This window comes from Tupaia chinensis, unplaced genomic scaffold (assembly GCF_000334495.1).
Source record: "Tupaia chinensis unplaced genomic scaffold, TupChi_1.0 Scaffold000348_1, whole genome shotgun sequence".
In the NCBI taxonomy this organism is placed as follows: Eukaryota; Metazoa; Chordata; class Mammalia; order Scandentia; family Tupaiidae; genus Tupaia; species Tupaia belangeri.
The window spans coordinates 1,543,628-1,557,617 of NW_006159842.1; the positions used below are offsets into that span (position 1 = coordinate 1,543,628).

Below are 13,990 nucleotides of genomic sequence, written 5' to 3' on the forward strand. Positions count from 1 at the left end.
CAGAGGTTGCAGCTGTCATTGGGCAGGTCCTGAGCTTGGTCTGGGTGTCCTGGGACCCATCCCTGTTCACTCGCCCCCACCCCAGTCCCTGGAGCCAGCCTGGCCCCTTATCTCGGCATGCTCAGCCTCAGGTTTGGCAAGAGGAGGAGGAAACCCAGGCCCTGCTGGCCACTGGAATGCCATCCTCCTGCAGTCCCTGCTAGCCAGGGGTTTGAGGCTAGGGGGATGGCCAAGAGCAGGCTGCCTGGGGGCAGGGAGGGGCTGCAGGGCCCGCATGGGGCTTACTTCAGAGCCTGGACAGTCCTCATGAACTGATCCCAAAAGAGACCTCCCCACCCGGCCACAAGTCATGGCTCGCCCTCCCTGCGCCACGACATGGCCGTGGAGCTGATGGAGACCAGAGGCCACAGGAGAGGCTGCCCAGAGATCACCCCACCTGCAGGATCCCCGTGGGGCGCCCACTTCACGGAGACCTGCAGGATCCCAGTGGGGCGCCTCCTTCACGGAGGCCCCATGCCCATTCCAAAGCGGACCCAACTCTGTCCCAGGAGGGCACGGGCGAGTGCCAGCGTGGCCTGCCGCAGGGCGCCCCCACCGCACGCTGATCCTTCTGCAATGTGCTCCCTTTCCCATCCCCTCTCCCCATGGTCTCCTCTCTCCCCACCGCCAACTTAATTCCTTAATTCCCACTGCAGATAAGCAGCTCTTTCACTGAAATTTACCACTAATCCGAAGGAAAACAGGGGTGGGAAGGGGCAGGATGGTGGGAAAGTGTGAAGACAGCCCACTCTGCCTCCTGGGGATCTGAGGCAGCTGGGGGATGCTAGGCAAACTCTCTGGGCTGGCCCCCCACGTCTGCAGCAGGGGGGTCAGTCTGAGCCTCTACCTCACACTAGGTTCCGATGGCCTGGGAGGACAAGGAGCCTGATCCCTGGGAGAGAACACCTTGGAGCCAGGGTAGCTTCGAATGCCCGAAGGAGGTCTTGTGCAAGATCAGACACACTCCAGGTGATTCCAAGGGGACAGGAATAGGAAGAACAGGTGGGAGCTTCAGGGCACAGATGCCAGCTCAGGGCAAGGAAGGATGCGGAGCAGCCAGAGCTGCCTGGTCCCACAGAGGGTAGGAGTGGCACCACTGCAGGGATTCAGCTGAGGCTACCATGACCAGCTGCAGGGCTTTCGGGAAGGGGGACAGTGGGCTCAGGTTTAACCTACCTTCAAGGGGTGAAGATCACTGGCCCTGTCAGGCCACACCTGCCCCTTCATGTACAAGCCGGGACAGCTTATGGAGAGTGAGGGGCAGACAGGACATGACCCATAAGGCCCCAGCCCCTCTGTGCCACCCAGCCAGGCCTCTGCCCTGCAGGCTCTGCTGTGTAGAGAAGCTATGGGTGCCACCTGCTGTGTGCGAGGGCAGAGGTCAGAGGGTGCAAGTGGCCCAGCTGTCCAGCATCATGCTGCTGAGTGATGCAGGAGTAGGTGTGTCACCCGCCCCACAGCACACCCACGGCAGAGGGACTCCCACAGGGCATGTCACATGGGGCTCTTGCTTCCAGCTACCCTTTAAGAAGAGAACACAGCACATTCCCAGGTGACCCGCAGCGGGGGGTGGCTCTCCAGGAAGCCCTGCTGTCCCCTGCCTGTGCTGACCACCCTGGAGAAGTCACAGAGCTCAGTGGGGGTGGCCTCCCAGGCCTGGCTATCCAGGCCTAGGTGAGGGACCCTCCCTCTCTAGCCTCAGGGGCCCCAGGAAGGCAGTAGCAATTAGGCCGGGGCTAATCACACCACACAGCAGCACTTACTTCCCTCACTCCTCCCATGAGCTCATCCCGTTCCACAGCTCAGGGACTCAGTGTGGCGCAGACAAGGCAGGCCAACACGCTGACACAGGTGAGGCCATAAAGGCTCAGACCATCTGGCTCCAACATAACCAGAGGGTTCAGCCGACTCAGTGGGGAAAATGGTCAAACCAGTCTTTGGGATCTTACAGACAAAACAATGATCTCAGACTGACCTTCTGTTCTCCAACTGGCGGCTGGGGGGCAGTGTAGACCCTGCCTCCGACAGTCCGCATTTTTGGTGGCCTCCCCTTCCTTCAACCCCCTCCCCAGTATCCAGGCTCTGGCCCCCACCCCTGGGACTGGGCATGAGCCCCTCCAGCTCTAGCTCCATGGGGAGAAGACAGTGGCCAGTGTATTGAGCAGCAGGCGTGTGTACACACGCACACACTCACCCATGCACGGCACATACACACGCACACACTCACCCATGCACGGCACAGGACCTCATGTGCACACTTACACATGCATGCATACACTGCATGTAACCTCATGTGCACACACAGACACATGCACTCACACACACGTGACATAGTGCACGCACACATACGCACACGAACCATAAATGCTGTCTCTCACACACAGAGGACATAGAAACACTTGTAAAGAAACACACAAACCAGACAGATTATCATCACAGCGCCAACTGTCATGGAGCGGCCGGAGACGGGAGAGGGGCCCGGAGTGACAGAGGCCACAGAGCCCCTTCGCAGTGAGCCCTGCAGCTGAGCTGAGAGCTGCGGCCTGATTGTGGAAGCCTGATTGTGGAATCACGGCAGCCTCCCCTCCTCCATCACCCCTGCCCCCACTCCCCCCCACCAGTCCTCCAAAGGCCCATCCATCAAGCGAGTGGAGATAATCAGTGTTCAGGCGACCCAGGCCGCTGATTACTCTCTGGGCGCCATAAACACCGGGAATAAATCTGGGAAGGGCTGGGTGGGAGGGCGTCTCCGTGGCAGGCTGGCTGCCCTGCCTGGGACGCGGGAGGCGGCCCATCCATCATCCTGAGAGATACAGCAATCTAGGCCAATGCGACCCGGACATCTGGGGGCGGAGGTGGTGGGCAATCATGGCAAGATCACCCAGGGCAGTGCGGCCCGCTCCGCCTTGTCTTATTTACACTTGGGGTGATGCCTGGCTCTGCTTCCACTCCAGTTTATACCAGGGAGCAGCCTGGCGGGGGAAGGGAGGAAGAGAAGAGGGCAGGAAAGTGTCCTGACTCAGGAGCACCGTGGGCATCTGCAGGCCCTGGGGCGGGCGGGCTCTGGGCACAGCTGGGCGCTTGGCACATGCTGGGCAATCCTTGGTCTTGGATGGGAGTCAGGGGAGTCCTAAGCCCTCCTGCCTCCTCGTTTCCAAGTGCTTCCTGGGTGCAGGGTGGATTCCAGTCCCGGGAGCTGGCCACATAGCTCTGGCTTGTGTCTGGGCCACAGCGGCCGCGTGGTAATTCAAGGTAACGGAGCATGGATAATCTGCAACAGCAGAGGGTCTAGGAGGAATTTCTCTTTGGCGTCGGAACAAATCAGATGACTGTTCTGCAGCCGACTTACCTTCCTAATTAAGCAGGGCAGTCCACAAGGCCCGAGCCCACACGGTGACCTGCAGGGTCAGCATGTGCCGAGAGGAGCATTGGCCCTGCGTGACCCTCGAGAGGACGGTCCAGAGGTGACTCTTAGTCCTTGGCCACAACTCTGGAAAAGGTTCGGGTTTTTTGCTCTTGTGATTTTCTTTCCCGGGACAGTTCTCTACCCCCCTAGGAGGGTGAGGGTGCCTGGACCCAGGCTCCACGGCCTCTGTCCCAGCTCCCTGTCCTGAGCCTGCCTGGGGCAGAGGAAGCACCAGCCCTTTCATCCCGGGAGATCAAAGCAGCCAGCACAGGTGAACACCCTAAATCCTCCCCTGGCAGGGCCCCTCCCTGGCCTGCATTTGGGATCTCTGGATGAGGGGAAGACAGACGGAAACCTTCCAGAAGTTTAGGACAGACCTGGCATAGGATCAGCTCACTGTGCCCTGGAGCTACCTGGGATCTGGGGCCAGCCTGGGAACCCCCTCTGGGGGCCATCCCAGGCAGATCCTCTCAGAGAAGCTCCTCCACCTGCTTCCAGTCTCACTGTGGAGCATGCTAAGAGCCTCCCCCCCCACCGTGGCATCATCCCCAAAGATCAGGGATAAAAGAGTGATAACGTCAAGATATTCCACTCCAGTACAGCTATGAGCACCTTCCCAAGACACAAAGCGGCCACGATAGGATCTACCAGGAACACAGCCAGTGTCCTTCCAAGGTAGAAGGCTCCCACCACCAAGATTCCTGAAGACACAGCGGGAAGAAGTCCCCCAGTGCCACAGGGATGTCCTGCTCCAGCACCAGGTCGGGGTGGGGAGCCCCTCTGGAAGCAGGGCCTTTGAGCACCCCAGGTTCAGTGAGCTGCCTCTCTCCATCACCCACCCGTCCAGGCTCCCACAGAACAGAGGCAGCTTAGCCAGGTGGTAGGACCATGACACCGGGCCTGTGTCCGGCCTGAATCCTGGTCCTGCCCTTTATTGGTTGTGTGACTGCAGGCCAGGTACCTAGCCTCGGTCTGAGCTGTCACATGTAAGCTGTCTACAACGGTGCCTGGCACCCATGGCCTCTCAATAATACTTTGCCATTATTATTATCCTCCTCCACAGGCCAAAGAAATGGCCATGGGATCAGCAGATGGCTGATGACATAATGGTTACATCGCTGGACTCCCACAAGGATGACCGCAGTTCGAGTCCCAGACTCGGAGGTTTGAAACTCAGACTAGGCAGGTGTGGTGCGTGCCCAAAATTCTTAAGGGAGAATGGAGAAGGGTCTGTAGTGTGGCCATCCCCCCCCCGGGGGGGTGATTTCTCACTTTCTGTCTCTGTTTCTGTCTTTCCAGCAAGTGCTATGAGCCCTATAGCAAAAACCTCTCAAAAACTGAAACAAAACAAAACAAAAAAACAGCCATCCCTCCCCCAAGCATGTACAAGAACTACTGGCTAACTACGTGACGGCCCTATACGAGGCTTTGGGGACACCGAGCCAGTTGACAGGGAGCTCTCGGTCTTGTGAAAAAGGTAAAGCCCAGGCCCAAATAACTACTTTGCACCCAGGACAGTAACAATGTCACAGGGGCATGGATGGGTGCTGAGGGGCCGTGAGATGAGAGCGGAAGGCATCATGATTGAAGTGGCCCTGGGCTCTGTGTTGGATTTAGTATTTGTGGGAAACACGGCATAACGGGGGGACTGCATGTGCAAGAGCCCTGAGGTGGGAGGGCACGGGGCAGGAGGAGAGGGGCATGCAGGAGGGCAGTGGGAGAAGAGCCAGGGAGGGAGCAGCCACCAGGGGCTCTTGGGCTGGTGTCAGGGACGCTCCTCCAGAAAGCAACGTGGGCAGACCGGAGAAAGAGGTAAGCCAGGCCCTCCTGTGAGGATGCTGCAGCCAGCCTCTCCGTGGGGGTACCGTGGACTGAGACATGCCTGGGGTGGCTTGGAGGCACCTTTTCTACCACCCTGATCCCAGCCACTGAGTGTAGCACCCACAAGATAACAGAACTGGGGTGGGGTGCATGGGGAGCAGAGTGAGGAGCTTCCCTCTACTGCATGGACTCCTGCTCCAGACGGCTGCAGGCAGGCCTCTGGACTGCCCCATGGCAGCTCCAGGCCTCCGATCCACTCTCCTCCAGAGCAGGACTGACTCGCGTCTACCCGAACAGCCTGTGGCTCCCATCCCTCCTGACTCATTTGGCAGGAACACCAGCTCACCTGCCAATGCGTGGGCCGACTCGCGTGTCCCCACACGGGGTACCCCAAGGAGTTGGGTGCACCAAGAGCCAGGATCTGGGCCTGGTACTCCTTTCCCTGCACAACCTGAGCCACCCAGAGGGGTGCACTTGCCCTGGCTCTGGTTTTGCTGGTCGTGGTACCACCCCTCGAGCCATGGCAGTATATGGTACCCAGCAGGCATGTGGGATTGCAGGGGAGGGAGGAGACAGGAGGAGAGGAGGCGCTTCTGTCTTTGGTGGGAGAACCCCTAGATGGAATGCTGGGCCCCATCATGGAGATTGTGGAGTAGGTGCTCAGCCGAGTGGGGGACCAGGAAGCCACTGCCAAGGCGACCTACAATCTCTTGGAAGTAGCTGGTTCTTCTAGCTTTGGGTGGAACTCCATCTACAGGCGAGGGACAGAGCTTCTGCCACAGCGACCCCAGGTCCCTACCCCTGCCTCTTAGATGGACAGACAGGGTGAGATTCAGGCAGAGGCCACCATGAGGGCTCCAGACCCCATCGCTGCTGCTAGGACAGGACCGTAGGGGACCTGCTGATGAGCAGGTGTGGGCAGGTGTGCTGTGGCCTCCCCTAGGGGCCCCTCCTGGGCACGATGTTCCCTGAACTGCAGAGCCAGCTCCCAGGAGGCTGCCCTGAACGGCCTGGGAGGAGAGAGCTATGCCCTTCTCCCCTCCAGGCAGGGGTGAACTGAGTCCTGGAAAGGGAAGGGGCCCTGAGTTTCCAGCTTTGGGAGCATGTGCTCTAGAACGCCTGAGGGAGAGACTCCATTTAAACCCAGGTCTCAAACTCAGACTCCTAGTGGGACTGTCTTGTTGCCTGTGGCCACTGGCCTGTTTTGCTGCCCAGGCCACGCCTGCAGCTGTGTCCCAACGGAGCCACCAGCCAGCGGAACTAATGTCCTCTAATGAGATCCGGGCCGGAGTGGCCAGGCGGGTTTTATTGTCTGTGGCTTGGTAATGAGACTCCTCATAAACTGGGAATGAAATTGGGGTCTGTGCAGACTAGGGGGCTGGGGGGGCCCAGGAGAGGGAGTCGACTGTGTCTGCTATATCTCGTCCCCCTCCCCTCTCAGCTGCTCGGTCCCTGGTCCCCTCCATAGGCTTTCTGAGCACCTGTTCTCCGCCCTAGGCCAGGCCGCCCCCACCCCTGCCCGCCTGTGACCTAGGGCTCAGCGCTCACACCTCAGGGGCCCTGCCCATGCCTCAGCCCACATGCCTAGGAAGGGATGCCCCAGTGTCTAGAAGGTCACCTCTTCCCCTGGCCCAACCAGGGCTCCGTGGTCAGCTTGGGCTGGGCCACCCTCCAACCTGCATCTTCACCTTGGCTCTCACTTCCCCAGGGAGCCGCCACGTGGGCTGGCTATGGGGCGGAGTGTGCACTGGTGGCATCTGGCAAAGCAAAGGACCATCTCGTGGACGCGTTCCCCTGCAGCCTGGCTTGGCCTCTTCTCTGCTCAACCTGGTCCCCTTCATCTTCCTGACGCTCTGGACTTGCAGTCAGAAGACCCTGCCACCCCCTACGCCCTGCTGGTGTCTAATTTACTGCACTGGCACGAGACGGGCAGCCAGTTTCTAAGCCTAAGTCTCATTTCCACATCTATGAAAGGAAATAATATCAATACCACTCACGTGGGGTTACGGCAGGGGCTGTGAGTTGTAAAAAGCGCCAGGTGTCGTGACCCTAGTTGGGGCGGACGCAGTCTGCAGCAGGAGGCGCTGGGGTGAGGAGGGGACCCCAGATACCTGTCTGGATGGTACCACCTCACTGGGTGAGCAGACACCTGGCGGGAAGGCCCAGGAACCCATTCTCCCCTGAAATGTGGGCGTTTGAAAGAAGGCAGGGGGCCCTCCCCGCCAGCCCCTGGCTGCTGCCACAGCAACGCTCCAGATGGGCAATGGCGCCCAGGCTGGGCCGCAGCCAGGGAGCGAGCGGGTGCCGGGAGGGCCCGTGGTGACATGCTGGAGAACAAAGCCACACGGCACCTGCTGCCCATGCAGCACTCGGCTCCCGGGGCTGGGCCTACACAGGTGTCTGCAGCCAGCCAGGCCACCTGTGCCCCCATGGACTGCCATGACCTCAGCAGTCACGTTCTGGGAGGCAGGGACCCATCCCCAAGCAGCTCCAAGCGAGCAGTGGGTGGGCTGCAGGGTGCTCACGAAGTTGGCCTGCCCGATCAGCAGCTCAGGAGGGGTGTGGGGACATGACCGCTTAGAAGAAAGGAAGAGAGAGCAGGACAGACCCTTTACTGTGTGTTTGTGTCACATGCCTGGCAACGTGCTAAGCGCCTTTCATATGCTATTCTCAATCTCATCTTCACGCATCTCCTTGGAAAGCTCTCTGAATCAAAACCCACTTTACAGATGGGAAAACCGAGACGACAAGGCAGGACTTCAGCAAGGTCACTGAGCTGACAAGTGGAACAGCTGGGAGTCCAGCCCTGTCCGGCTGGCTCTGCTCTGCAGTCTCTCTGCCCTGGGCCACCAGACACGGCTATGGACCGAGATGTCTGCTGCTCCCTCACAATGAGGCCTGAGATCACTGCCACCCTGCCCTCCTCCATGAGACCATGAGAGGCCCAGATCCCGTCCAAGAATACACACCTAGTGCCTCCCACCCCCACTTAGGATCAACCTGGCATTATCCATTGCCCTAAAGATCGACAGCCTGCGCCAAAACGTCTTTCTTCGCATCCTTCTCAGGTCTCTCCTGCTGCACCGAGTCCTCCTCTCCTTGTGGAATGGGTCAGGGTTCAGATGTGAGGTTTCATGGGCTTTCTCCTCTCTCTTCTCTTTCCCCATCTCCCAGCCTTGGCTAGCACCAGGGAATCCAGAGCTTAAAGGGTTAACTGGACTAAGCGGTGTCATCTCCAGCTCAGGGCATTCCCTCTGCAAGGTGATCCAGGCTTAGATCTTACATTACCTCTGTCCTAGCAGGCACATCTGCTGCTGGCTTGGCAGCCCGGGTCTCTATGGAGGAGGCGGGCATCGTGTGGAAGCATTTTCTAGCTGGGCTTGAGCACCACCTGGGACTGCCTCTCCCCTGCTCTTTGCCCCTCACTCCCACTTCCTTTTCCAACAAGGGTGCTCCCACTCTCTGCTGCACGAACACAGGCTGCTTCCGGAGCCATGTATGTCACCCACCTGGGCACATCTGTGGCTCTGAGGGCTGCTCCCGGGGGGGGGGGGGGACCGAAGCCCACATTAAGGCCCCTTTAAAAATGCGCAGTTTGGAGGTCAGCAGATGGCATGGTGGTTAAGGCACTGGACTCCATACAGCCAAACGTGGTTCAAGTCCCAGCCCGGGCAGCTTGAAAATCACACCAGGGATGTGTGTGTGCTTGTCCCAAATCCTGGCAGGAGAATGGAAGAAAAGGGATTGTGGCGAGACTATCCCCCAGGGGCATGATTTCTCACTTTCCCTTCTCTCTATCCCTCTCCAGTGAGTGCATGCACCCTATGATAAAAATCTGAAAACAAGCAAACACACAAATCCATGCAGTTTGCTACCACTGCCTCCACAATTCTTTCCCCAAGGATCCATGCAGGGTGCAAAGATGCCAAATTAGGAGCGGAAAACCTGTTTCCCTCGGCCCCTCCCAGCCACGCAGGGATCATGAGAACCTGTGGGGCAGGCCTGGCTCCGGCTCACAGGCTCCACCACTGCTCTGTTTGCTGGGGTGCCGACAGAAGGCTGTGAGAGGAGGGTCTCTCCACATGTTGTCAAGGTCTCGGGCATCTCCCTGCAAGGATGCAGGGGCCCAGTCTCAAACCAAGGGCAGAAAAAGGAAGCAGCTTCCCACCCCCCACAGACCTGGCAGCTTGTCCTGGAAGGAGCTGGCCAAGAGCACATCTCAGGTCTCCTCCCAAAGTCACCCTCACAGACACTGACATGAGCACAGGCATTATCAGCGCTCAGAGCCACTCAGCAAACCCCAGCCAGAAGGTCTAAGAAATCAGCTACGTAAAGAACAAACAGTTGACATTATACATTTATGGCCTGGTCCCGTGGTGGCCCACAGATACGAGTGCACACGTCTCCCAATCCCATCCCCACAGCTCTGCACATGCACCATGAATTGCAGATCACCAGCACAAATTCACAAAGCTCTGCACAAGCGTGTGCACGCGCCCAGCATACATGGAAGGTGAGATCATACGTGTGGGCTGTCAGACGTGAAGGCCCCAGTCCCACAGCCGGCTAGTGCCCATTCTAGCCTGGCACGCTGGCTAATAGTCAAATGACAAAAACCAAATCATTACAGCAGGTGAGTATGCAGACACGTCTCTGGGTCCCTCTCCTAGGTTGAAGGTCTTCTATCTACCAGGTTAACCAGGAAGGCCTGATCTGAAAATCGAAGCTCCACTCACACCTCCCCTGGGTGTTCTCTGCTTGTGCTGAACAATGAACATTAGTCAGCTGCAAAACAATAGAGGCTCCCAGACACTGCAACGGCAGGCGACCCTCTGCCCCTCCAGCTGCCCCTACAATGTGGGTCCACTCAGGCCTGGCTCAGCCCTCAGCGCTGGGGGGCTGCCCAGCACACCCGGCCTGGAAGCATACAGCTGGATCCGGGGTCAGGCAGTGGCCAAGGCGTAATCCTTGCGCAGAGCTGAGTGGCCGAGAAGGGAACTGCTAGTACTCTCCGGGTGTGAGCAGGCCCCAGGCAGACCTGGGCTACCTGCCCTGCATGCTCAGAAGTTCAGGCTCCAGAGTCACCTTCTAAGTCACCCAGCCAGGGCCACTGGGCCCAGGCTCTGCCATGTCTCCTCCACTCCTCCTAGGCCTTGACCCTGATTCAGAGACCCTCCACAGTGCTGCCTCATAGACACGGACTACAAACCACAGGCCTGAAGAATGGGTTTGCCCAAGTCGCTCTGCCTCTCAAGACCGATCACAGCACACTGCCTGTGAGACACGGGGGAGCAATGTGACCCACAGCCCTGCCACTCGGAGTTTCAAAGGAAACCACCACGACAGCAAGCTGCACGGCCTGCAGAGGGGTTGCGCTGTGGCCCGACAGGTCTTCTGAGGGTGTGCGCGACACCTGGGGTGTGTGTTCTCTTTCCAGACAAAAGGTGTGGGGAAGCCAATTAGGGAGGGTGTGGTGTGGGTGGGACAGGGCTCTGCACACCTGCTTCTCAGCAGGTTCTCTGCCTCCTCCTGGGCTCCCCTGTCCACCCCTGTGAGATGCTGCCCACTGGCCCTCTCCTCCAAGTTAATGGGAAGGAGCCACAGATCGGCGTTTCGGGAAACAAACAGAGGCTTTCCCACTCTGCCTGGTAAAGTCTGTGTTGTCAAAAACATACTTCTGTGTTTACACTTCAATAGCCAGATTGGGAGCATTTCGAAGTCAGGGGCATCGCGCACACACACCAGGGGCTCCTCGCTCCTCCCCCAGCAGGCTCCTCTCTTCACCCCCCTCCTTGTGCTCCCCGTCACAGCCCAGGAGAACCCAGAAAAGAGCATCAGACTGGCAAGTCCCCAGAGATGCAGTAGTGGGAGATCACGGGGCGGAAGCCGGCGGGTGTGCAAAGTGCCGTGGGCTGGCAACTTTCGGGTCTCCTGCCAGCCTCTGTTCAAGTGCCAGACCGGGTACCACCATACCCATCTGCTTCCCTTCATACCAGACCCCCGGAGAGGCGAGCAGAGGGGGCCGGAGGAGCACAGGCATCTCACCAAGGAGCGCAGAGGCTGCAGCTCCTGGAACTTCGCCGCCCATCCCTTACCAGCAGCTGGGGCTCTGTTCTCTGCATCCCACCCCTCTTCTGGATTTCTGAGCCAGGTGAGTGTCACTTCCTGAGTGGGCTGAGCAAGGCAGGCCTCAAGTCCCCCAAATCAACCCCCAGCATCACAAAACAAGAGATGAGAAAAGAAAACCACCAAAAGATAAGACACACCCACAGAGACAAGAATTGGGAGGAAAACAAAGGAAATAAACAAGGTAAAGAAAGCATAATTGCCCCCAGGAAAGCATCTGGGGAAATGGTTTTAGAAATAAAGAATAAAAGGGGAAAAAAACATTAAACAGTGGGATGTGTATAAATCTGTGACTTGGTGGAAGCCATTTTCTCTCCTATTTCCCTGAATGAACTATGAAAAGTACCCACAAATATCTCTGCATGTGGGTAGGACTGAACTGTCTCCTCCTTTCAAGCAAAAGTAAAGCAGTTCTGCAGACATTCTCAACACTTCATTTCTAGGCAGGTGCACTAGAATTTTTCCTGTGTGAGAAAGGGAGGTAGACTCTCTTTCCAAGGGAGGAGCCAGGCACTGTGGCCATCTTGAACACAGTGTGATCTGGAGAAAACAGGAGCATCTCCAGATATGCAGGTTTTCAAGGCCCAACAGTCGAGAACTTTCAGCATAGCTGTGTATAAAATGCTATGAACCTTGGGATTTACAGAGTATTTCTTTCTTCAAAAGGATAAGAAACACAATAGCTGAGCAGGGCTGGGTCTCTACTATATCCATAAAGGAAAAAAAATAAAAAGTGAATAACAAAAAGAGGGAGAATGGGGTGAGTTCTTTCCCCCTCTGGGAACCTTCGCGCCCTTTGTCCATCCAGGATTAGGTTAACCCTTAGTGTGCTGGACCAACCAGAGCGCCAGGGGGCTCTCCTTCCTCCCAGTTCCGGATGTGGACATATGGAACTTAAGGGTTTCCAGAAGCCCAGACACCAGCGGTCAGGCAAGTCTTAGAGTCAGAGCTGCTTCTCCTGCTGCGTCCCAGGTGGCCCAGGGTGAGGCGAAGACCTCTCATGCTCACCCAGACCACCCTCTGGGGGGGGGCTCAGTCCTGCCCCTGAGAAGTGGGCAGTGCCTTTTGTGGCCTGCCATTCCCCTGTCCCCACAGGTCTAGCAGGCAGCACCCCAGAGGTGGGCTGGGGGCACCTGGTCTCTGTTTGCCATACCACCCACCACTCGCTGGGATTTGCATCTGGGTAGTGAGCTGGTTGGCAGGAAAAGGGCCACAGGAGCGGATGGAGCCAGGCTCTCGCTTCCCAGGGGTGCACCCAGGCCCGGGACTGGCAGCCACACTGGCCCCTCGCTAGCGAACTGCTTAGTGAGTCTGCTGCTTCGCCAGGCGCTGGGGATCTAGAAATCTTGGCCCAGAGAGAGCTGGTCTCTACATCCCCACCCCCTCATCAGCCATCCTGCACAGGGCCACGTGCTCCAGTCTAGCCACCCACCCCCCAAATCATCTTGCTAGGGCAGGAGGTGGGCTTGGGGTTCTTCCCCACAGGGCTAAAGGAACCCCCACCTCCCCTTGACCCTCGCTGGTGTCACCGGGCAGGGAAGGAACCCGGTAGCTTCCCAGGGACACAAAGGGTTAAATGCAGGCGCGGGGACGGTCGGATTTGCCTCCTAAACGCATTTTCCAGTTCATTCCCCAGCACAATGTGCCTGCGCCCTTCCCTGCCTCCGCTCCACCCCACCAGTCCAAACGGGCCACCGCAGGCTACCCTAGGGTCGGGCACCGGGTTAACCCCTTGGCCGCCGGCTGCTTGCGCCTGGAGAAAGGACAGGCGGGGAACCCTCGGGGCCTCTCGGGAAAGTGGGTCATGCAGCCACCTGGCTGGCACGAAGCCCGCGTCTCCTCCGGGGAGAGCCCACCGAACTGAGAGCGGAGTTCCCAGGCCGAGCCCTGTTCCGCGCAAGGCCAGGAGGGAGGTAGCGATCCCAGGCAGCCCGGCCTCACCCTCCCAGGAAGGAACCGCAGGTGAGCGACCAGCTCTCTGCAGCTGGAGCGGGCTCTCAGCGCCCGCTGCGCGGCGATGTGGGGCAGGAGGGGGCCCGAGCGCCCGAAACCGTCTGGCAATGGCAAAGGGGCCGGCGAAAGAAGGAAGCCCCTCGCCATCCTCCAAACCCACAGCCCACCAGCGCCGGGACTGACGCGCTCCCCCTGAGGTTGTTGTCTCTTACCCCGAGACCGCGATTACTTTGCATTTATGTAACAAGCATGTTTCCAAACTGCTTCCCGAGCTGAGAGCTGGTTATTAAATAAATAGAACGCGATTACATATTATTATTTTTGTTAAGAACGGAGCGGAGAAAGTGCTTTCTTGCTCTATAGAGACGTGCACCCGACTGCTTCCCTGCAGGGCGGGCGGTTGGGCTTCTCAGCCTCTCTCGGCTGTTCCACCTCCTGCTCCCCTACCCAAGCCTTGACCCAACTTTTCTGGCCCCTTTCACTCCGTACAACCCAGTGGTGCCCTCCATCCAGCTGCCAGCCCCGGGGAGGCAGTGGATGGGGGCGGCTGGGGAGGTGGGGGGGCAAGGCAGGGGCGAACGCGCTTACCTGGGAGGAAGAATGCGGTCAAGCCGAGAGCGAGTCCCCACCAGCGTCCGACGGCGC

At 58.5% G+C, this 13,990-nt stretch overlaps 1 protein-coding gene across 1 annotated transcript in view; it reads right to left on the minus strand.

Moving 5' to 3' along the window:
• NECTIN1 (nectin cell adhesion molecule 1) overlaps positions 1-13,990 on the minus strand; it is a 71,905-nt gene that overhangs the window by 57,672 nt on the left and 243 nt on the right. The window contains exon 2 of the mRNA XM_006152319.2: positions 13,934-13,974. Within this exon, the coding sequence (XP_006152381.1) occupies positions 13,934-13,974 (41 nt within the window). The remainder of the gene's footprint in view (positions 1-13,933; positions 13,975-13,990) is intronic.